This window comes from Oncorhynchus nerka, linkage group LG20 (assembly GCF_034236695.1).
Source record: "Oncorhynchus nerka isolate Pitt River linkage group LG20, Oner_Uvic_2.0, whole genome shotgun sequence".
NCBI classification, from domain to species: Eukaryota; Metazoa; Chordata; class Actinopteri; order Salmoniformes; family Salmonidae; genus Oncorhynchus; species Oncorhynchus nerka.
In genome coordinates this window covers 74,544,180-74,566,984 of record NC_088415.1, presented here as the reverse complement: position 1 = coordinate 74,566,984, position 22,805 = coordinate 74,544,180, and the positions used below count along the sequence as shown (strand labels likewise).

The 22,805-nt window shown below is 41.8% G+C and overlaps 1 protein-coding gene across 2 annotated transcripts in view; it reads left to right on the top strand.

Moving 5' to 3' along the window:
• The window catches only part of LOC115103129 (solute carrier organic anion transporter family member 5A1-like), a 30,342-nt gene extending 11,997 nt beyond the window's left edge, over nt 1-18,345 (top strand). For both annotated transcript variants that reach the window (XM_029623795.2, XM_029623794.2), the window contains exons 3-10: nt 8,004-8,136; nt 8,496-8,713; nt 9,484-9,648; nt 10,352-10,550; nt 11,947-12,106; nt 13,018-13,259; nt 14,896-14,960; nt 16,266-18,345. In XM_029623795.2, the coding sequence (XP_029479655.1) occupies nt 8,004-8,136; nt 8,496-8,713; nt 9,484-9,648; nt 10,352-10,550; nt 11,947-12,106; nt 13,018-13,259; nt 14,896-14,960; nt 16,266-16,738 (1,655 nt within the window). In that variant the 3' untranslated portion in view covers nt 16,739-18,345. The remainder of the gene's footprint in view (nt 1-8,003; nt 8,137-8,495; nt 8,714-9,483; nt 9,649-10,351; nt 10,551-11,946; nt 12,107-13,017; nt 13,260-14,895; nt 14,961-16,265) is intronic.
• Nucleotides 18,346-22,805: the final 4,460 nt, after the last annotated feature.

Here is a 22,805-nt window from a genome sequence, read left to right as displayed (position 1 = left end):
TAGCTAAAGACACACCAGAATGGTTTTCCAATATGTGTTGAGTGGTCCAACCTCAGTTCTGACTTCAATCTGCTTAAATCAGAGACTAGGTTTGATTGGATATGGCTGTCCATCAATGATTGGCAACCAAATTTACTGAGCTTGAGAAATTTTGACAAAACAATAGATAAACCGTATCTTGCCATAAGAGTTGTGCAGAGTTGGTAGAATCTTATTCAAAATTATTTGGCTGTAACGGCTGCCAAAGGCACTTACACCAAGTATTATCTCTGGGGTGTGAAGACATACGCAACAAATATTTCTTGGTTTATTTTTTTTTACATGAACTAATTCATTTTAGGGCAGCAAAATGTGACAACCGCAAGGGATGTATAGACCTCACTAGGCACTGTACATAAAGCTATTTTGATTTTCAATTGCACTTTGTAGGCCTAGGCTGACATTTGTTCATGGTACGTGACTATGTATGAAGCATGCATGTCTAACAGTAGACCTATACCAGGGATCATCAACTAGATACAAGCTCGAGCCAATTTCTTTCTTGAGTGGATGGTCAGGGGGTGAGAATAAGTTCAGGAGTAAAAATGTGCGTAACAAGTTACGTAATATGTTGCATGAACTCACTCTCTGTGCAAAAAGTGTTTTTAACATGATTTCTGAATAACTCTGTGATCTCTGTAACCCACACATACAATTATCTGTAAGGTCCCTCAGTCGAGCAGTGAATTTCAAACACAGATTCAACAACAAAGACCAGCAAGGTTTTCCAATACCTTGCAAAGGGAACCTATTGATAAAGTAATAAAAAAAAAACAGACATTGAATATCCCTTTGAGCATGCTGAAGTTAATTATACTTTGGGTGGTGTATCAATACACCCAGTCGCTACAAAGATACAGGTGTCCTTCCTAACTCTGTTGCGGAGATGAAGGAAACTGCTCAGAAATTTCACCATGAAGCCAATCAATGGTGACTTTAAAACCGTTTTAATGGTTGTGATAGGAGAAACTGAGGATGGATAAACATTGTAGTTACTCCACAATACTGACCTAATTGAAAAGAAGGACACCTGTATAGAATTAAAAAAATATTCCAAAACGTGCATCCTGTTTGCAATAAGGCACTAAAACTGCAAAAACTGTGGAAAATAAATTAACTTTGTCCTGGATACAAAGCTTTATGGTTGGGGCACTTCCAATAGAACACATCACTGAGTACCACTCTTCATATTTTCAAGTATGGTGGTGGCTGCATCATGTTACGGGTATACTTGTCATCGGCAAGGACTATGGAGTTGTTAAGGATGAAACAGAATCGAGCTAAGCACAGGCAAAATCCTAGAGAACAACCTGGTTGTCTGCTTTCCAACAGATACTGGGAGACAAATTCACCTTTCAGCAGGACAATAACCTAAAACACAAGCCCATATCTACACTGGAGTTGCTTACCAAGATGACATTGAATGTGAGTGGCTAAGTTATAGTTTTGACTTAAAGCGGCTTAAAAATCTATGGCAAGACATAAATGGCTCTGGCAATGATCAACAAACAACTTGACAGACTTTGAATGATTATTTAAAGAATAATGTGCAATCCCAGGTGTGCAAAGCTCATAAGAGACTTACCCAGAAAGACTCACTGCTGAAATCTCTGCCAAGGGGCATTTTAACATGTATTGACTCAAGGGTCTGAATATTTATGTAGTCAAGATCTATTAGCTCAAGCTGTCAAGTTGATGTTTGATCATTGCTAGATATCCATTTTCAAGTCTTGCTATATATTTTTAAACCTTCAAAAAAATGTTTTTAAAAATGTACAACTATAACCTCAGTAACAGTTTTGTGTAGATCGTTGACAAAAAATGACCATTAAATCAAGTGCTGTGAATACTTTCTGAAGGCACTGTAGGCCTATGCTTTGACTTTTGAGGTTTGTTCAAGATGAGTCCTCCTGGCAGGCTTGTGATGTAAAACCATACGTGGGTCATACAGGCAGTTCTGTATCAGTTGGTGTGATGGGCTGTCCTTGTCTGTGGGAAAGATAGCAGGTTGTTTGGAAAATTGTAAGAAGACTGTGCTATGTCAGCAGGTTGCCTTGACGATGAAGGTAACCGACATTTAGTTGTGCATGTCCCTGCTGCCTGTCTCCCTCTCTCCAGCAAGGTCACGCGGTCCAAATTGGTCCAGCTGCCAGGTTGAGGTTCGCGTCACTTTCCTGTAACGTACAGCCCTGGCCCATTATTACTCCTGCACCAATCTCTTTTGTGTACAGGACAGTAACACACCTAATTTAACTCATCTGAGCTCATGTACTCAAGGCTGTAGAGACAAAGAACATATTTTTGCTGCCTGATAACCTTGTAACTCCATATTTGCCCTTTTCTTTTACATGTATTGAAAGCAGTAACTTCCCCCAATGTAATCTGAACAGTTCATGACTCTAGGACCAAGAAAATGTATTCAAAATAGCTTCTGAATTGTCATCATTGTATTTTGGTTAATAGGAAAATATGGCAGTGTTTTCTGTTTTGGAGAGGTTTTAATCTGACCGTTACGATATGTAATTAGGTAATACCATAAATATGAAAGGCGCAAAGCCCATTAATGGTAATTATAGACTGAATGACAAGCTAGTTCACCAGTCTGTTCCCCATTGAAAGTAAATTAGACACAATCAGTACAGTACAACCAGTTCAAAACCCGTACATGCGTTCTGTTCATTCTCCCTTCGGTATGTGCCGGCCGTCTGATCCACATGCTGAGTAGTCAGCAGCATGTCCTTCTCTCAGAAAGACGGTCATACCTTTTCATAATGTTGATCTTTATTAAAAAAACATTTTTGGTGAGTTTGTGGATTGATACGACAACTGAATTTGATTTTAAATTGTTGATAGGTTGTAGCTGATAGCTCCCTGTAACACATTGTTTTGGTTGGAAACAGTGGGAAATCTTTGAGGCTTTTTAGATTTGATGTTTTCATTTTGACCTCAACAAAGCAGCTTACTGAAACCGGACGTGACTAAGATGGCCAATGCACTGGAAGAACTACAGTACCTATTGGAAGTCTGCACACCTCTTGCAGTCTTAAAATTATTATTATTTTTTCTATCAATGTACATAATTTACTCCACATTTACAAAGTGAAATAAGTGATCAAAGTGCCTTGGGTGGTGGGAGTGGCAATTTGCACGGTCGGCTCAGCAACATTTTAGAGAACATTTTAGAGGCCCCCATCTTGACGGTGTAGAGATGTTTCCGTTTTTAAGCTTATATCCTGCAATTCTACACAGTTTGCTATTCAGCTGAGAAAAAATGTTGCACTTTTAAAGCTGATTTTCCTTGGGTTCTACATATTCTGGCATGGAACTGAGAGAAATGTTATGTTCTGTGTTTTGCCATGGCTAATACTGTGTTTTAGTTTTTTGCTCAAACATAACACAAATACTGTTAAATTCATTGTTTTTGGAATTTAATTCTCATTGACTGTCTAGCTTTTATTTTGGTGATTTAGTTCTCAAATATTATATTATGAAAAAAATATATAGACACATTATCTTTCCATTTGTCTGGGTTTAGCTGTTTAAGTTGAGTGTTTTTCAATCCCAACTTTATTTTGTATTTCACTGTTTGGATTTAGGCATCCTGAAAAACCACGTAGGCAACCTGCTCACAGATTTAAATGGAAGAAAAATCCATCCACTCCAAATTACCCGCCTGTAGGACAAAGTGAAAAGAACTTAAGCCTGTGTTAAAAAATAAATCCACTGCAACAAGGCTGTTAAGTAATACTGCAAGACATGGCAAAGAAATTAACTTTTTGGCCTAAATGTAAAAACCTACAAGCTTGGGCTACATCCAATACAACACAATGAAACCCTGTGTATTGTTGTGGCAGCATCATGTTATCAAATCAAATCAAATGTATTTATATAGCCCTTCGTACATCAGCTGATATCTCAAAGTGCTGTACAGAAACCCAGCCTAAAACCCCAAACAGCAAGCAATGCAGGTGTAAAAGCACGGTGGCTAGGAAAAACTCACTAGAAAGGCCAAAACCTAGGAAGAAACCTAGAGAGGAACCAGGCTATGTGGGGTGGCCAGTCCTCTTCTGGCTGTGCCGGGTAGAGATTATAACAGAACATGGCCAAGATGTTCAAATGTTCATAAATGACCAGCATGGTCGAATAATAATAAGGCAGAACAGTTGAAACTGGAGCAGCAGCACAGTCAGGTGGACTGTGGACAGCAAGGAGTCATCATGTCAGGTAGTCCTGGGGGCACGGTCCTAGGGCTCAGGTCCAGCATGGTCGAATAATATACCCATGTTATGGGTACTGTATTCTTGTCACCAGCAGGGATTGGGGATTTTGTCAGGGGTCAAAATAATTATGAAAGGAGCAAAGCCCAGGTACAAAGTTAGAGGAAAAACCCCTCAGTCTTTTGAAAAGTTAACCCCGAGATAGAGATGTATTTTTAGCGGGACAATTACATTATTTTCAATGCTATCGGCAGAATGGATTTTCCAAAAGGTGTTGAGTGTTCTTGTGTGGGTTTGAATATTTGCTGTCCATCAATGATTGGAAACACAGTAAAACAAATTCACTGAGCTTGAGCAATTTTGGCAAAAACAATGGATAAATATTGCCCTAAGAGTTGTGCAAAGTTAGTAGAATATCATTTAAAAGGATTCATAGCCGTAATGGATACAAATGGTGCTTCCATCAAGTATTGGGCTAAGTCTGGGGTGTGAAGACATGCAATATTTTTTCAGGGATCGCAGGATTTCTTTTAACCCTAATTAAAAAAATATATATTTTTATGCTTATTTGCAACATTTTGTTAGGCTATTTCTCTAATTAGATACATGCAGCTTCTGTCATTACTGCCCTAGAAGATTAAATAAACTAATGCTCATCAGAATAATGTAATAAATCTAGTTGACATTGACATTGGTAAAATGCTCTTTCATCTCTGCTTCTCTCTTGCAGCAGGCATTTGGGGACTGGGGAGAAAATGCAATAACCCCCCAAAAATGGGAAAGCTCTAACGTGCAAAATTTCCAAATGACATCGGATTGACCGGTATAAGGAAATTTAAAAGCAGTGAAAACGACCCAACATGTTCATGATAAGATTTCAGTTTGGCTTGGATTGCATACTTTGTGGTTGATATGCTATCTTTTATCAGCGTCAAAAGGTGATAGTATCTTTACAGACGGTCCCTAACCGTACATTCATTCTCTCAATCATATTTCTCATCTCCTTTTCCTAAGTAAAAATGTCCATTTGGTGTATAATTTTACTGCAAGAAATGCTTAATCCTGCAGAAGTTCATATTATATTAGGCTGTGTAAGAGGATATAGACCTAGTCAGTGTCCAGATTTCAGTTAGGCTATTACATTTAACCCATCTGAACAGTAGACTGCAGTTGCCTTGACGTGCCATATTTGAAGTCACCTTCTTGTGACTCTCGAATAGTGACTAACCATCAGCACATAACTGACCGGCACTGCTATCATTTGCTTTTACCACTTCACCAAATACTACTGCAACACAATTTCCCCTGCCATGACCCTTCAAAAGAGCGAAGATGTGGTGGTTCACGGGAATAAAAAATATGTGCTGTATTTGGATATGGATTAGAGATTGTCAAGGATGCACAGAAATTCCAAAATGTGTGTTTTTAAGTTCAGATTATTTGTTTGAAATATGTGATCTATAGGCTGTGAGCTTCATAAGCTGTTTATTGATTAAATATTTAGTGAGAATCACAACAGATGTTGTACCCTATTGTAGCTCTTAAAGGTGCTGTAGCCTACCTAGGGTGTACAATGTTCAATTACAGCATTATTTATTCTGCAGTTATTCTATTGCTATTCTGTTACCAGTCAAATGTACATGTTAATAGTACAGTCGTGGCCAAAAGTTGAATGACAAATATACATTTTCACAAAGTTTGCTGCTTCAGTGTCTAGATATTTGTCAGATTTTACTATGGAATACTGAAGTATAATTACAAGCATATCACAAGTGTCAAAGGCTTTTATTGACAATTACATGAAGTTGATGCAAAGAGTCAATATTTGCAGTGTTGACCCTTCTTTTTCAAGACCACTGCAATCCTCCCTGGAATGCTGTCAATTAACTTCTGGCATCCCATTCTTGCATAATCAACGCTTGGAGTTTGTCATAATTTGTGGGTCTTTGTTTGTCCACCCGCCTCTTGAGGATTGACCACAAGTTGTCAATGGAATTAAGGTCTGAGGAGTTTCCTGGCCATGGACTCAAAATATTGATGTTTTGTTCCCCGAGCCACTTAGTTATCACTTTTGCATTATGGCAAGGTGCTCCATCATGCTGGAAAAGGCATTGTTCGTCACCAAACTGTTCCTGGATGGTTGGGAGAATTTGCTCTCGGAGGACATGTTGGTAACATTCTTTATTCATGGCTGTATTCTTAGGCAAAATTGTGAGTGAGCCCACTCCCTTGACTGAGAAGCAACCCCACACATGAATAGTCTCAGGATGCTTTACTGTTGGCATGACACAGGACTGATGGTAGCGCTCACCTTGTCTTCTCCTGACAAGCTTTTTTCCGGTTGCCCCAAACAATCGGAAAGGGGATTCATCAGAGAAAATGACTTTACCCCAGTCCTCAGCAGCCCAATCCCTGTTCCTTTTGCAGAATGTCTGTCCCTGATGTTTTTCCTGGAGAGAAGTGGCTTCTTTGCTGCCCTTCTTGACACCAGGCCATTTTCCAAAAGTCTTCGCCTCACTGTGCGTGCAGATGCACTCTCACCTGCCTGCTGCCATTCCTGAGCAAGCTCTGTACTGGTGGTGCCCCGATCCCACAGCTGAATCAACTTTAGAAGACTGTCCTGGCGTTTGCTGGACTTTCTTGGGCGCCCTGAAGCCTTCTTCACAACAATTGAACAGCTCTCCTTGAAGTTCTTGATGATCCGATAAATGGTTGATTTAGGTGAAATCTTACTGGCAGCAATATCCTTGCCTGTGAAGCCCTTTTTGTGCAAAGCAATGATGACGGCACGTGTTTCCTTGCAGGTAACCATGATTGACAGAGGAAGAACAATGATTCCAAGCACCACCCTCCTTTTGAAGCTTCCTGTCTGTTATTCAAACTCAATCAGCATGACAGAGTGATCTCCAGCCTTGTCCTCGTCAACACTCACACCTGTGTTAACGACAGAATCACTGACATGATGTCAGCTGGTCCTTTTGTGGCAGGGCTGAAATGCAGTGGAAATGTTTTTGGGGGATTCAGTTCCTTTGCATGGCAAAGAGGGACTTTGGAATTCATCTGATCACTCTTCATAACATTCTGGAGTATATGCAAATTGCCATCATACAAACTGAGGCAGCAGACTTTGTGAAAAACCTTTGGCCACGACTGTATATTCTGATTACAATTATCATGTCTCATTTTATTAGCTTCCACAATTTAAGTAGATATATCTAGCTGTCCAATAACACATTCTGATTGAATGGCTTGTCCTGCACTTTGTAAAAACATGCATGTTGGAAAAAGATCTTGGTTCCTTGCTATGTTTAATACAAAGAGGACTCTGTCCACAAAAATAAGATTTGAGTCTTCATTCAAAGGCAACGGCAGTTTTGAATACAAAGAGAACTAAGTTATTTAGCTTTTTTCCCCCTTTTTTTTTGTCCTCCCCCAAGAGTTCACCGAGATCAGTTATTTAAAGAGGACTATATGTGAAAATACCCTTAGATGCTATACATGACTGAGTCAGGGGTAGAACATAGGCTTCCGCCCCAAATTGCACCCTATTCCTTATAGTTCACTACCTTTTGATCATAGGGCTCTGGTCAAGAGGAGTGAACTATATCGGGACTATGGTGCCATTGGACGTACCCATGCTCTTGATTCTCCATTCTGTTGATCCATTCTCTTAGCACCCATGCTCTTCTAACCCATTCATTTACATGTCCATGTGTCCTGATGCCTCACACCTGTTTCCCTCTGCAGCTGTCATGTATGTGATGGGAGCCCTGGGTCCGGCTGCTGGGTACCTGCTAGGAGGAGTTCTCATCGGCTTCTACGTAGACCCCAAGACTGTGGTCAACATAGATCAGAGCGACCCTCGCTTTATTGGCAACTGGTAATGTTCCAGACTTTTCACTGAATATGTTAAATTATGAGATTAAATAAAGATATTAGCCATTTCCATGTTTGGTTGCCATATGTAAATATGATTGGATATATTAGAAATGTACATGTTAGCTTGTCAAATGGTGTCTGACTTTGAAATGCATATTACTATTGTAGTGTTCCATGGTGTGTTTAATGTGGGGTTTGTATGTTGTGGGAATGTGCTATTGAACTCAGTGCAGATAATAGGATAGATTGTCTTAGACACACAGTAGTTGTATACATAATAAATACTGTACATTACACTGAACGTACATTTAATTTTGTAACTAAAATAGGACCTAAGCTAAACCCTCCCTGCTCTCTCAGGTGGAGCGGATTCCTGCTCTGTTCTGTCGCTATGCTGCTGGTCATCTTCCCCATGTTCACCTTCCCCAAAAAGCTGCCTCCCAGAAACAAGAAGAAGAAGAAGAGGAAAAAGATCAGCCTGGACAACGTGTCCAGTGATGATGAGATCACCAAGGAGAAGACCAACAGCAAGAGCCAGACGGTTACATCGTCCATGGGCTTTGGGAAAGACATCAAAGGTATGCTATACAGAAAGCAGATGCGTTCCAAATGGCACCCAATTCTCTGCGTCAGGGCTGTTCAATCCTGGTCTGAAACACTGTTTTCATCCTCTCCTTCTAATCAGGGACTAATTCAGACGTGGGACACCAGGTGAGTGCAATTAACTACCAGGTAGAAACAAAGTGTTTCAGCCATCCAGGACCAGAATTGAACAGCCCTATATGCCCTTGTCAAATGAAGTCCACTATATATAGCTAGGGTGCAATTTGGGGCGCTCACTGAGGCTATTATTAGACGCAGGGGTATCTTAATGACTCTTGCCTCTCATACTATTACTGATGATAGTCTATCAGTGCTCGGCATGGTTTGTTGCTTCCACAGACTGCTATATACAGCTATATAATATATATAGCTAGAGCTGAACTGCTGTCACACAAACATTTTTATTACACAATAATCAAAGCTCAATGACACTTTTTAATGTTCTAATAAAGTCCACTTCAGTAAGCTACTACTGTATGGTGTTTCATACTAATCTGGGCTGGTGAAATGTACTTCCTTTTAAGGTGATGCGTAATCTCAAAGGAAGTGAATTACATTATACATAATCCTTTGTCTTCCTGGTGAGCAGATGTGCCCTAGGATAACTCCATAATATAATTGGACCTTCAGGCTTTGAGTCTGTCTGTGATGCTCATTTAGCTAACGTGTTGTGTTTTCTCTTTATTTCTCTCTCTCAAACTTTCTCACTCCCTCTCTTTCTCTCCCTCCCTGTCCCTGTGTGTAGAGCTGCCTAAGGCTGCAGTGAGGATCCTGAGTAATGTCACATTCCTGTTTGTGAGCCTGTCCTACACTGCAGAGAGCGCCATCGTCACCGCCTTCATCACCTTCATACCAAAGTTCATAGAGTCGCAATTCGGCATCCCAGCATCCAGCGCTAGTATCTGCACAGGTAAAGGCGCCCCTAGCATCTGCACAGGTAAAGGCGCCCCTAGCATCTGCACAGGTAAAGGCGCCCCTAGCATCTGCACAGGTAAAGGCGCCCCTAGCATCTGCACAGGTAAAGGCGCCCCTAGCATCTGCACAGGTAAAGGCGCCCCTAGCATCTGCACAGGTAAAGGCGCCCCTAGCATCTGCACAGGTAAAGGCGCCCCTAGCATCTGCACAGGTAAAGGCGCCCCTAGCATCTGCACAGGTAAAGGCGCCCCTAGCATCTGCACAGGTAAAGGCGCCCCTCTAACATCACTCTAACTGTTCACCTGTACTAGAGTTGCACTCTGAAGTGCATAGCTTGGAATACAGGTCTGTTGGATCTAAATGACCTCTAGCTTCACCACATAGATCAATTAGAAGTCCGAGCCTTCCCATTCCTCACAAGCATCTCAGTCTGGGACTCGCACTCACTACTCACTACTTGACCATGTACCTGATGCCCCCTTTATTTGAGGGGGTGTCTTAAAGCTCCCTCACCACTCCCCTAGAAAGGAGTATCTACTCTGTCATGTGTACTTTGGATGGTGTGTTTGGAAGTGAACGGAAGGCCGAAGTAAATTCTGTTGTAGAATTGTATACGTGTTAAATGTGAAACAGATTGCCGTGATCTAATCTTTCTGTTCTAGAGAACACCATTGACCATCTTTCTTGTGCTGGCCCAGGTGTGATCATCGTGCCCAGTGCTGGGGTGGGGATAGTCCTGGGGGGCTACATCATTAAGAAGCTGAAGTTGGGAGCCAGAGAGTCAGCCAAGCTGGCCATGATCTGTAGTGGGGTCTCTCTGCTCTGCTTCTCTACTCTGTTCATCGTGGGATGTGAGAGCATCAACCTGGGAGGCATCAACATTCCATACACCACCGGGTAAGATACAGACCGCCCTCCTTTCTTTCCTTCACTCAATATCCCTCCCTGAATCTTTTGATTCTTTCTCTGCAAACATTCCAGCCTCCAAAAACCAATATCAAAGAATTAAGCAATGTGAGGATTTTTTGTTTGTTTTACACTCAGCTGTGTGCGTGCATTTGTGGTGAAGGTCATGATAAAGGCAGAAGGCCCCTGTGGCTGTCACCAGACTGAACAACTGTGATGCATGAAACTGTTATCTAGAATTTGAGGCTGATCGATATATGATTTTTGGGTCCGGTACTGATTTTAGGAAGGTAAATGTCACTGATTACCGATATCTGCCGATTTATATAGTTATTTAGAGGTGGAATACCTAGTGAATGACCTGCAGAGAGCTGGGAACAAAGTAACAAAGCCTACCATCAGTAACACACTACGCCGCCAGGGACTCAAATCCTGCAGTGCCAGACATGTCCCCCTGCTTAAGCCAGTACATGTCCAGGCCCGTCTGAAGTTTGCTAGAGAGCATTTGGATGATCCAGAAGAAGATTGGGAGAATGTCATATGGTCAGATGAAACCAAAATATAACTTTTGGTAAAAACTCAACTCGTCGTGTTTGGAGGACAAAGAATGCTGAGTTGCATCCAAAGAACACCATACCTACTGTGAAGCATGGGGGTGGAAACATCATGCTTTGGGGCTGTTTTTCTGCAAAGGGACCAGGACGACTGATCCGTGTAAAGGAAAGAATGAATGGGGCCATGTATCGTGAGATTGAGTGAAAACCTCCTTCCATCAGCAAGGGCATTGAAGATGAAATGTGGCTGGGTCTTTCAGCATGACAATGATCCCAAACACACCGCCCAGGCAACGAAGGAGTGGCTTCGTAAGAAGCATTTCAAGGTCCTGGAGTGGCCTAGCCAGTCTCCAGATCTCAACCCCATAGAAAATCTTTGGAGGGAGTTGAAAGTCCGTGTTGCCCAGCAACGGCCCCAAAGATTTTCTGGATTTTAGTTCTTCTCATTTTGTCTGTCATAATTGAAGAGTACCTATGATGAAAATTACAGGCCTCATCTTTTTAAGTGGGAGAACTTGCACAATTGGTGACTGACTAAATACTTTTTTGCCCCACTGTATAAGTGCCCTTGTTCTGGGAAATGTCAGTGTAAATGTGCCGATTTGAATAGCAGCACGGTAAGATATTCTGACTTAATATTATGTTTAATCAGTCTTCGGATAAAGCTGTGATGGACATTTTCCTCTAAGGGTATTTTGGTCTCTTCATCCCTCTCCCTTTCTCTCTCACCACCTCTTGCTTTATCTCCCTCTTCCTATACTCTCCCCCTTCATATCCCTCTCCTTCCCTATACTCTGTCTCTATAAATAATATATCTCTCTCCCTCTCCTCAGTCCTACTCTCACCATGACCCATCGTAACCTGACTGGAGGGTGTAACGTGAACTGTGGCTGTAAGATCCATGAGTATGCGCCGGTCTGTGGTTCTGATGGCATCACATACTTTAACCCCTGCCTGGCAGGCTGTAGCAGTGTGGGCAACGACAGCAAAGGAGTGAGTCACGATAGTAGGGTTGCAAAATGTTAACTTAATGGTAACTTGGTTTTCCTGGATTTCCTACTTATTCTCTCTAGATTCCAGAAATATTCCAAATAGGATCTCTGAGAATTTGGGGAAAGTTACACAACTTTGCAACCTAAAGCTAACCCTAAGGGCTCAGACACATCAATAGTGTTTGCTGGCCAAGAGTACTTAGCACCTCTGAACGTAGTTTGCAAACCAGGTTCTCACCGATTTTACGTGTGGAATCGTGTGAAAAATGAGGTCAGTGAGATGCTACAGCGGGTGGTCCCTAAAACACAGTGAGCTGAACGATCGGCAGATCAACATTCGGAGTTATATGTGTGTGTGAGAGCATTAAAGCTAAGGCCAGGAGTTCTTCTTGGCCATTGTGACTTAACCAGTCAAAACTACACCGTTAGGCCCTAGTTATAGCTAACTGTCACGAACCGGCTCGAAGTTCGTAACTAAAGGGAGACAACGTGGAGACAAGGAATAACAAAATATATTTATTAAATAAAGTAAACTAAATACAATGATGTGTGTGTAATCGGTAATCTGTAGTGTAAGTGAGTTTTTGCATGCATAAATGTGATAATGCGTTGTTGAAAGGTGCCAAAACAAACAGGTGTCCCATGTTGCTGACGACCCTCCAGGCTCGGCCCACCGGCATCCTAATAAGGAAAACAAGAGCGACGAGAAATACAGCAGACAGAGTGGGAGGGTCGTCACACTAACTGTTCATAGAACAAACATTCGTGACGCATCTATTTAGTGTACAGTCCACATTGGTAGTACTTGAATAACACTCTCCTAGTGGTACGCACAGTTGCTCCCTAGACGTTCACATCTAAAGTACAATAAGATGAGCTGAGTGTGATGCTTTGTGTCCCTCCCTTTCTCAGATCCGGAACTACGCAGACTGTGCGTGTGTCCAGAGCAGACAGGTCATCACCCCCTCCTCCAACGGCCAGGGCAACCAGCTGCAGCTGGTCATCGTCAAGACCTACCTGAATGAGAACGGCTACGCCGTGTCTGGGAAATGTGACCGCACCTGCAGCACACTCATCCCCTTCCTCATCTTCCTCTTCATCGTCACACTCATCACCGCCTGCGCTCAGCCCTCCGCCATTATCGTCACTCTCAGGTATAGACCAAAAGAAAGCACACTTGCAGTGCATTCGGATAGTATTCAGACCCATTCACTTTTTCAACATTTTGTTACGTTACAGCCTTATTCTAAATTTGATTTAAATATATTTTGTTCCTCAATCTACACACCATACCCCATAATGATAAAGCGAAAATATAACAAAAACAGAACTTATTTACATAAGTATTCAGACCCTCTGAAATTGAGCTCAGGTGCATCCTGTTTCCATTGATCATCCTTGATGGTTCTACAACTTGATTGAAGTCCACCTGTGGTAAATTCAATTGATTGGACATGATTTGGAAAGGCACACCTGTCTATATAAATTCCCACAGTTGACGGTGCATGTCGGAGCAAAAATCAAGCCATGAGGTCAAAGGAATTATCCATAGCGCTCTGAGACAGGATTATGTCGAGGTGCAGATCTGGGGAAGGTCAACAAAAAATGTCTGCAGCATTGAAGGTCCGCAAGAACCGAGTGGCCTCCATCATTCTTAAATGGAAGAAGTTTGGAACCACCAAGACTCTTCCTAGACCTGGCCACCCGGCCATACTGAGCAATCGAGGAAGAAGGGCCTTGTTCATGGAGGTGATCAACAACCCGATGGTCACTCTGACAGAGTTCCTCTTTTGGAGATGGTTGTCCTTCTGGAAGGTTCTCCCATCTCTGAAGCCCTCCACCAATCAGACAGAAGCCACTCTTCAGTAAAAGGCACGACAGCCCGCTTGGAGTTTGCCAAAAGGCACCTAAAGGACTCTCATACCAGGAGAAACAAGATTCTCTGGTCTGATGAAATCAAGATTGAACTCTTTGGCCAGAATGCCAAGCATCACTTCTGGAGGAAACCTGGCACCATCCCTAAAGTGAAGCATGCATGCTGTGAGCATGTTTTTCAGCATCAGGGACTGGGAGACTAGTCCAGATCGAAGGAAAGATGAACGGAGTAAAGTACAGAGACTGGGGTGAAGGTTCACCTTCCAACAGGTCAACGACCCTAAGCACACAGCCAACACAACGCAGGAGTGGCTTCAGGACAAGTCTCTGAATGTCCTTGAGTGGCCCAGCCAGAGCCCGGACTTCAACCCGATCAAACATCTCTGGAGAGACCTGAAAATAGCTGTGCAGCGACACTCCTCATCCACCCTGACAGACCTTGAGAGGATCTGTAGAGAAGAATGGGAGAAACGCCCCAAATACAGGTGTGCCAAGCTTGCAAGCTTGTAGTGTCATACCCAAGAAGACTCGAGGCTGTAATCGCTGCCAAAGGTGCTTTAACAAAATACTGAGTAAAGGGCCTGAATACTTATATAAATGTATTTCAGTTTTTTATTTTTATTTTCCAACAGCAAACAAATCTGTTTTTGCTTTATCTTTATGGGGTATTGTGTGTAGGTTGATGGGGGGGGGGGACTATTTCATCCATTTTAGAAGGCTGTAACTTAACAAAAATGTGGAAAAAGTCAAGGGGTCTGATTACTGTTTGAATGCACTGTATAGACACACCTATTTTGTAAGGGTTGAGGTATGGACCCATCCCGGTACAAAATACACAAACAAGAAGTTGTGTGAAGTAGTAGTTGTATTGTGAGCACTATTCTCTTCACGGTTTCATCCCTTTTTTCTCTCTAGGTCAGTAGAAGAGCAGGAGAGACCCTTTGCACTTGGGATGCAGTTTGTTCTCCTCAGGACCCTTGGTGAGGGATGCAGCTTGGCTAACCAGTGAAATACACTGAATACAGTCATGTGCCATTCTGAGAGGTTTTTTTTTTTTAGTTAAGTGTGAACTGACTCTCTCCATGAGGAGTAGTTAAAGGGGAATGTCATTTGGGAAGACTCATTTCTCCCATTTCCTGTCAGAGTATTACTAAGAGGAACAGAAAAGGAATTTCAAAATATTCTCTGCATTTTGAGACATTCACTTTGGAATGGTGGGCCACTGTGTTAAATGAATGTAGGGGAAACACTGGAGTGGTGTCTCTTGTGATGCTTAAACCATCCACTCTGCACTCAGCTTTCAGCAACAAAGTGGAAGGAAAACTTAGTTTTACCATAAACACTTTCCCAGGTGTTTAAGAGAACTGCAAAAACATAATTTGCGCAGAAGTAGCTAGCCAGTTATGGTAACATTAGTTATGCTAACCAAACAAGAATGTTTACAATGCCATGGCTTAAACACAAATATTTTAATCAGAAAATAACTTCTATTCCATATAGCTACAGTTTTTGTTGTAGATCTCATTTCAATAGATGAAAACAAATTATCCCAACTCTATTGTAGTAGCAGCTTGTGATGAGTTCGTTGGACATGGATAAGAACTAGCCAAGGCTAGATCTAATGTTTTTTTTTAACCTTTTATTTATTTAACTAGAAAAGTCAGTTAAGAAAATAACAAATAATTATTTACAATGATGGCCCACCCTGGCCAAACACTCCCCTAACCCAGATGACACTGGGCCAATTGGGCACCACCATATGGGACTTCCGATCACGGCCGGTTATGATACAGCCCAGGATCGAACCAGGGTCTGTAGTGACGCCTCTAGCACTGTGATGCAGTGCCTTAGATCGCTGCGCTACTCTGGAGCTCGAGCTGTATGATATTTTACATTCTTTTATATCGGACCAAGCTGAGTTTTTATTTTGTTTCCTAACCCTATAATCAAAATATATTACACCTACAGCCCAATGGAATGAGTTCTAAATTGAACCTCTTTTAAATAGGATCAAATTTGAACAATTTCTCAAATTAATACAGAAACCTCTGCGATCATCTAGCTACATTTTTAAAAAATCTCTTAACAGCCCTAATTGCTGATATTAAATATCTCAAGATCAAGTTCAAAACTTACTGTAATTAGGCTGAAGATATTAGGTTTTTGAAATGGGAATATGTGTTTGGCTTCTTGCTCTGAAAGATGTTCTTCCTTCCCCTCAGCCTACATCCCTATACCAAACTTACTTCTGCTGTGTTCTAACTGTTCCTCTCCTCTCTCCCCAGCCTATATCCCTACTCCCATCTACTTTGGGGCGGTGATCGACACCACCTGTATGCTGTGGCAGCAGGACTGTGGTGTCCACGGCTCCTGCTGGGAGTACGACGTCACTTCCTTCCGCTTCGTCTACTTCGGCCTGGCTGCCAGCCTCAAGTTCATTGGCTTCATCTTCATCTTCCTCACCTGGTACTCCATCAAGTACAAGGAAGAGCGTCTGGAGCGCTGGCTGAAACACCTCTCGCCCATGGACACGGTCAGCGACCTCATCTGCCACGCCGGGGGTCACAAGGGGCACGCCCGTACCCGCTCCTGTCCCGTAAATATACCACGCAACGAACCTCCCATCATCCCCATCCTCAACAGGGGCCTCAGCAGCCAGAGCTGCCCGGGAAACAGCCTGAAGAGCCTGAAAGCAATAACCCCGCCGGCCCCTCGCCCTCCCACTCGCTCTCTGGAACAGGTGTCTGCCCGTATCTGAGTGCTGGGTGTTGTTTCCAACCATCTCCAGCCCTCCCTGCTAGCCACAGTCTGCAATGTGTACCTTTCTCATTCTGGTTCTCACTTGTATAGTATTATAGTGTGTAAACACACACTCACACACACAGGCACTGGATGTCACTCAAACAGTCAGCGGTTGGTCAAACACGTATACAGGAAGACACTGGGATGGGTACCTCGACTTAGCTAATCTCCTCTTCCTTCTGCCTAGTATGTTAGTTAGCTTTTTTGTTTTCATCATGGAAGTGAATGTTTATTTCCCTGCATATAATTTCTTTAGAAAATTGCAAGTGTGATCTTAATGATGGTATTATGGGATGGTGCTATGTGAAAATGGCATGAATAATATCCTTCATTGCTCAGTTTTATTGTTAATTCTGAGACCTCAGCAGGATGAGGTAAGAAGCTTGGCCGGCTAGCACAACTAAATCCTGTACTATGCAAGGTCTTTTTGCCCTATTATACAATGGCTAGCAGTATTAAAGGCACACAGTGAGTGTTGCCTTCCCTTCCCATACAATGTGCAAACGTCATTCCGCATTGCCCCATACCTGCGTGTAATGATGACTGGTTGACTTGGAAAGGATATTATTGAAACATTTGGAATTGGTACTTCTCCTGTATTCTGTGGCAACCTCATAGACAGGCCCACAAATACTTCCCTTGCCGTAGTTGTAGTTCAGACAGTTGGCTTGCATCCTAAAATGGTTCCCTAATACCTATATAGTGCAATACATTTGACAAGTTCTCGTATGCCTTTGGTCAAAAGTCGTGCACTACATGGGGAATAGGGTGCCATTTGGCATGCATACAATGTTTTAACCATTGCTGCTGGTGCCAAGAGACTGCTGTGCTTCCAATGATCAGCTAAACCACACACCACTCTTTCACATAAGTTATTGTCAGTATTTTAGTGGCCTGTCAGACTTTACCTCACTTTTGAGCGAAGCCTAGGAGTCTGAGGCTATCAGTTTAGTTCAGTCTGTCTGTACCACACCAAGCATGAGTAAAAGGATGTATAAATGTAATGCATATACCAGTAGCGCAACTTCTCCCATGTACTGTGTAACCGAGCCACATTATCATTTTTAGGGAATTAGTATAAAGTTCAACTACTCTGTATGTCTACCATACAGCATGTGCTACTGAACCACTGTCGGTGATATCAATCATGGCTTCTGAGGTTGTTTTGTCTTTTGGTGTAACCCTTTTTTACTAACTCAAACGAATGGTTTAAACAGTGCTAAGTCGAGCTTAGGGCTGTGAGTTACTAAACTCCCACAGCTCCGTGATCAATAAGATTACAGCTTAGGGCTGTGAGTTACTAAACTCCCACAGCTCCGTGATCAATAAGATTACAGCTTAGGGCTGTGAGTTACTAAACTCCCACAGCTCCGTGATCAATAAGATTACAGCTTAGGGCTGTGAGTTACTAAACTCCCACAGCTCCGTGATCAATAAGATTACAGCTTAGGGCTGTGAGTTACTAAACTCCCACAGCTCCGTGATCAATAAGATTACAGCTTAGGGCTGTGAGTTACTAAACTCCCACAGCTCCGTGATCAATAAGATTACAGCTTAGGGCTGTGAGATTACTAAACTCCCACAGCTCCGTGATCAATAAGATTACAGCTTAGGGCTGTGAGTTACTAAACTCCCACAGCTCCGTGATCAATAAGATTACAGCTTAGGGCTGTGAGTTACTAAACTCCCACAGCTCCGTGATCAATAAGATTACAGCTTAGGGCTGTGAGTTACTAAACTCCCACAGCTCCGTGATCAATAAGATTACAGCTTAGGGCTGTGAGTTACTAAACTCCCACAGCTCCGTGATCAATAAGATTACAGCTTAGGGCTGTGAGTTACTAAACTCCCACAGCTCCGTGATCAATAAGATTACAGCTTAGGGCTGTGAGTTACTAAACTCCCACAGCTCCGTGATCAATAAGATTACATGGATGGGGGGGGGACCTGATTCTAGATCACCACTTCTACTTTAAGACTTGATACAGAAGGCCCATGAGCTGATTGTTGAAACATTCAGGTAGCTTGTGGGTGTAACATGCAATATTCAAGTACGTATCTATTAGTTTGTTTTGCAGGGTGTTTGAGGACACCTGCTGGTCAGATGTAGTAAGCAATATTGTAGAAAGACTAATTAAACTAGTGTTTTCCAAAGTGAAATAACTAGGCAATTATTTGGTGGAATAATCTAAATTTTCAGTTCAATCTAACACTTTTAATGTTGGAAGTTAAATTGTGTTTTTCTATGTACCTATGTTGAGTTTGGGCAGTTGGGACAGCACTTAAATGATACAATGTGGAAGTTGGGACAGCACTTAAATGACACAATGTGGAAGTTGGGACAGCACTTACATGATACAATGTGGCAGTTGGGACAGCACTTAAATGATACAATGTGGAAGTTGGGCAGCACTTACATGATACAATGTGGCAGTTGGGTTAGAGTTAATAGCATTAAAAGCTCTGATTTGAGTGGCCTTTGGGATATTATACTGAACTAAAATATAAATGCAACAAATGAAAATCAGATTTAGTCACATACTTAAGAGCCCTTAACCAACAATGCAATTAAAGAAATAGAGTTAAGAATTTATTGACTAAATTGACTAAAAATTAAAAACATGCAACAATTTCAACGATTTTACTGAGTTACAGTTCATATAAGGAAATTGGTCAACTTAAATAAATTCATTATGCCCTAACCTATGGATTTAACATGACTGGGCAGGGGCACAGCCATGGGTTCACCTGGGAGGGAATAGGCCCACCCACTGGGGAGCCAGGCCCAGCCAGTCAGAATGAGTTTTTCCCCATGAAAGGGCTTTATTACAGACCCATACTCCTCAGTTTCATCAGCTGCCCGGATGGCTGGTTTCAGACGATTCCGCAGGTGTAGAAGCCGAATGTGGACGTCCTGGGCTGGCGTGGTTACACGTGGTCTGTGGTTGTGAGGCTGGTCGGAGGTACTGCCAAATTCTCAAAAATGACATTGGAGGCATCTTATGGTAGAGAAATTAACATCTATTTCTCTGGCAACATTCCTGCAGTCAGCATGTCAATTGCACGCTCCTTTAACTTGTTAGGCCGGTTGGTCTTTTATTGTTCCCAGCACAGGGTGCACCTGGGTAATGATCATGCTGTTTAATCAGCTTCTTGATATGCCACATCTGTAAGGTGGATAGATTATTTTAACAAAGGAGAAATGCTCACTAACAGGGATGTAAACAAATATGTGCACAACATTTGAGAGAGGAGCTTTTTGTGCATATGGAACATTTCTGTGATGTTATTTCAGCCCATGAAACATGGGACCGACACATTACATGTTGCGTTTTGTTTTTTTGTTCAGTATATAAGATGTTGCCGATTTTAATATGGAAAGTTACCATAGCTCTTTATAACTGAATGATTAAGTGATTTTTACATGCTTAAACTGACATTGCAATGTTATTCTAGATGACCATGTATCTGCCAATAGTAGTGACAGACAGGCTAATTGATGTAATCATTTTCAGTACTCAGTGGAGAAATACACTAAAGGATAGAAATCACAATTCTTAGTCAAACATTACGTATTCTTTCACATGAAATGCAGTGTATGTAGTGCGCATTTAGGGGCAAATATATTATATTTCTAGCTACATTTTGAATCAAGGATGCTAACTCTAGTGTTATTGAATCCAATGTTAGTGAAAGGCTACATTATGTTATGTTTTAGTGCCTACTTTTCCTACTCATTGATTTCAGTTGAGATGGCTTAATACGTCCATGTTTATTTAACCTTTTTATGCCATTTTTTTTTATTTGGAGATTCTGAAATGCTCTAGACTTCAAGTAATGACACAATGATATGGCTGACTGACTGAAGAATTTAACTCTAGGGCTTTTCGTTTACTTGCTGCCATCAATAGACCTTTTCAACCTGTACCTACTGTACCAGGATGTTTGCTGCAGAATTCCAGTAATCTTGTGATACTCACCCTCAAACCTACTGTTCCTCTGGAGCGAGAAGCTCTCTGTTACCTCCTTGTGTAGTGCTGTCATTGTATGTGGCATAAAACAAGGACTTGACCTGGATGCTACGATAGACTATTTCAGGTAGATTGTAGTTGTATCTTCTTTGTCAGTATTGTATTTATTTCAATTCAAATTCGTGTTTAATGACAAGTTAATGCCTCAATTATATGGTCGACATCATCATAGGAAGAAAATTGTAAATTGTTTGCGGACACACTTTACAAATGCCTTGGATACTTGACCTCTGTCATTAAAAATGTGAAAAATAAACCAATCCTGTGTATTGAAATGTGATTTTTGACTGCAACAAAAAGCCTGGGAGGTTGTTAATGAAGAGCTTGTTGGAGCAGGTAATAAAGATAACATTTTGTCATGATTGAAGCTGGTCATGACTCCCAAATGGTAACCTAATCCCTACACAATGCACTACTTTTTGACCCGTGGACCCTCAAAGGTAGTGCAGTATATAGGTAGGATATAAGGTACCATTTGGAATCCACACACTGTCTGGGACTGTGGGCTGTCTTCTTCCATTGACCCTGACAGCTAAGCATGTAATGATGAATGATACATTTTTAATGGGGCTTGCAAATGTAGTCACAAATTTAAATATTGTAAAAAGTATTATTCTTTAGAACTCTATTTTTCGTACACTGTTTAAGCTAGAAACCTCATTCACACTTAAAGTGCAGACCGTTCAGGATTGAGATGTTGTATACAACCTTTTGATAACGTATACTTTTTAAACTATTACTTTTTGTGTCTTTGTCCATCTCTATTCACTTTAATGGTATTTATTCAACATTCTAAAGCTTCAACTGTTAACTTCTAACATTCTATTCACTGTAAACAAAGTAACTTTTATTTTTACCCTCCTTTTTCTCCCTAATTTCGATCTTGTCTCATCGCTGCAACTCTCCGAAGGGCTCGGAAGGCGAAGGTCGAGTCATGTGCCCTCTAGAAACATGACCCGCCAAACCCCACTTCTTAACACCCACCCGCTTAACTCGGAAGCCAGCCGCACCAATGTGTCGGGGGAAACACCGTTAAACTGACGACTAAGATCAGCCTGCAGGCACCCGGCCCGCCACAAGGAGTCACTAGAGCGCAATGAGCCAAGTTAAGCTCCGCGGGCCAAACCCTCCACTAACCTGGACAACGCTGGGCCAATTGTGCACCTCCCTATGGGACTCCCGATTATGCCGGTTGTGATACAGCACAGGATCGAACCCAGGTCTGTAGTGACGCATTTAGCACTGCGATGCAGACCGCTGTGCCACTCGGGAGGCCAACAATGTAACTTATGACACAAATCAGTTCATTTTGACAACTTCTCCAAGAAATTATACAGAAACGTAGGGCATCCAGAAGTCTTAGTCTACTTTTATGCTATTCAAAATGAAATCAGAAAAGAAATATCTTCTATAAATCAAATGATACAGCCTATTTTAGTAACTACAACTTATTTTCTCTCAACTTTTACAAACAACTGAAATGTTGACCAAAAAAACAGAACATAAATATATTCTACCACTCAAACTATATGTTGCCTGAAGAGTTAAGCAAAGTTGGTAGAATCCTAGTCAAACTGATCCACAGCTCTAATTGCTGCCAAAAGAGGGGAACGCATTTTGTAATTTGGGCAGTGCTTGACTTGGGCAGGAGCTCACCTGCACCTCAAATTTCCACTGCTTGAGTTCGTTCCCCTTGTAGAATATTAGATCATAAGTATTGTGGAGCTCCTGCACCTAAATATAAACAGTACTGGCACCTGAAACTAGTACAAGCACCTATTTCAGTCCAAGTCAAGCACTGCATTTGGGTGAATTATTTCTTTAAGCTCCTATTTAATGGGAGTTATATTTGATTTGATAGATGGTTTAAACTGTATGGGCTTTCAAGGCAGTTTTCTTTGACAGTGTGTAAATGTGTAATATATGTTGTTTTTCTGGATATAATACAGTGAAACTTAATGTTGGAACATTGATCAAACTGGACATTGATGA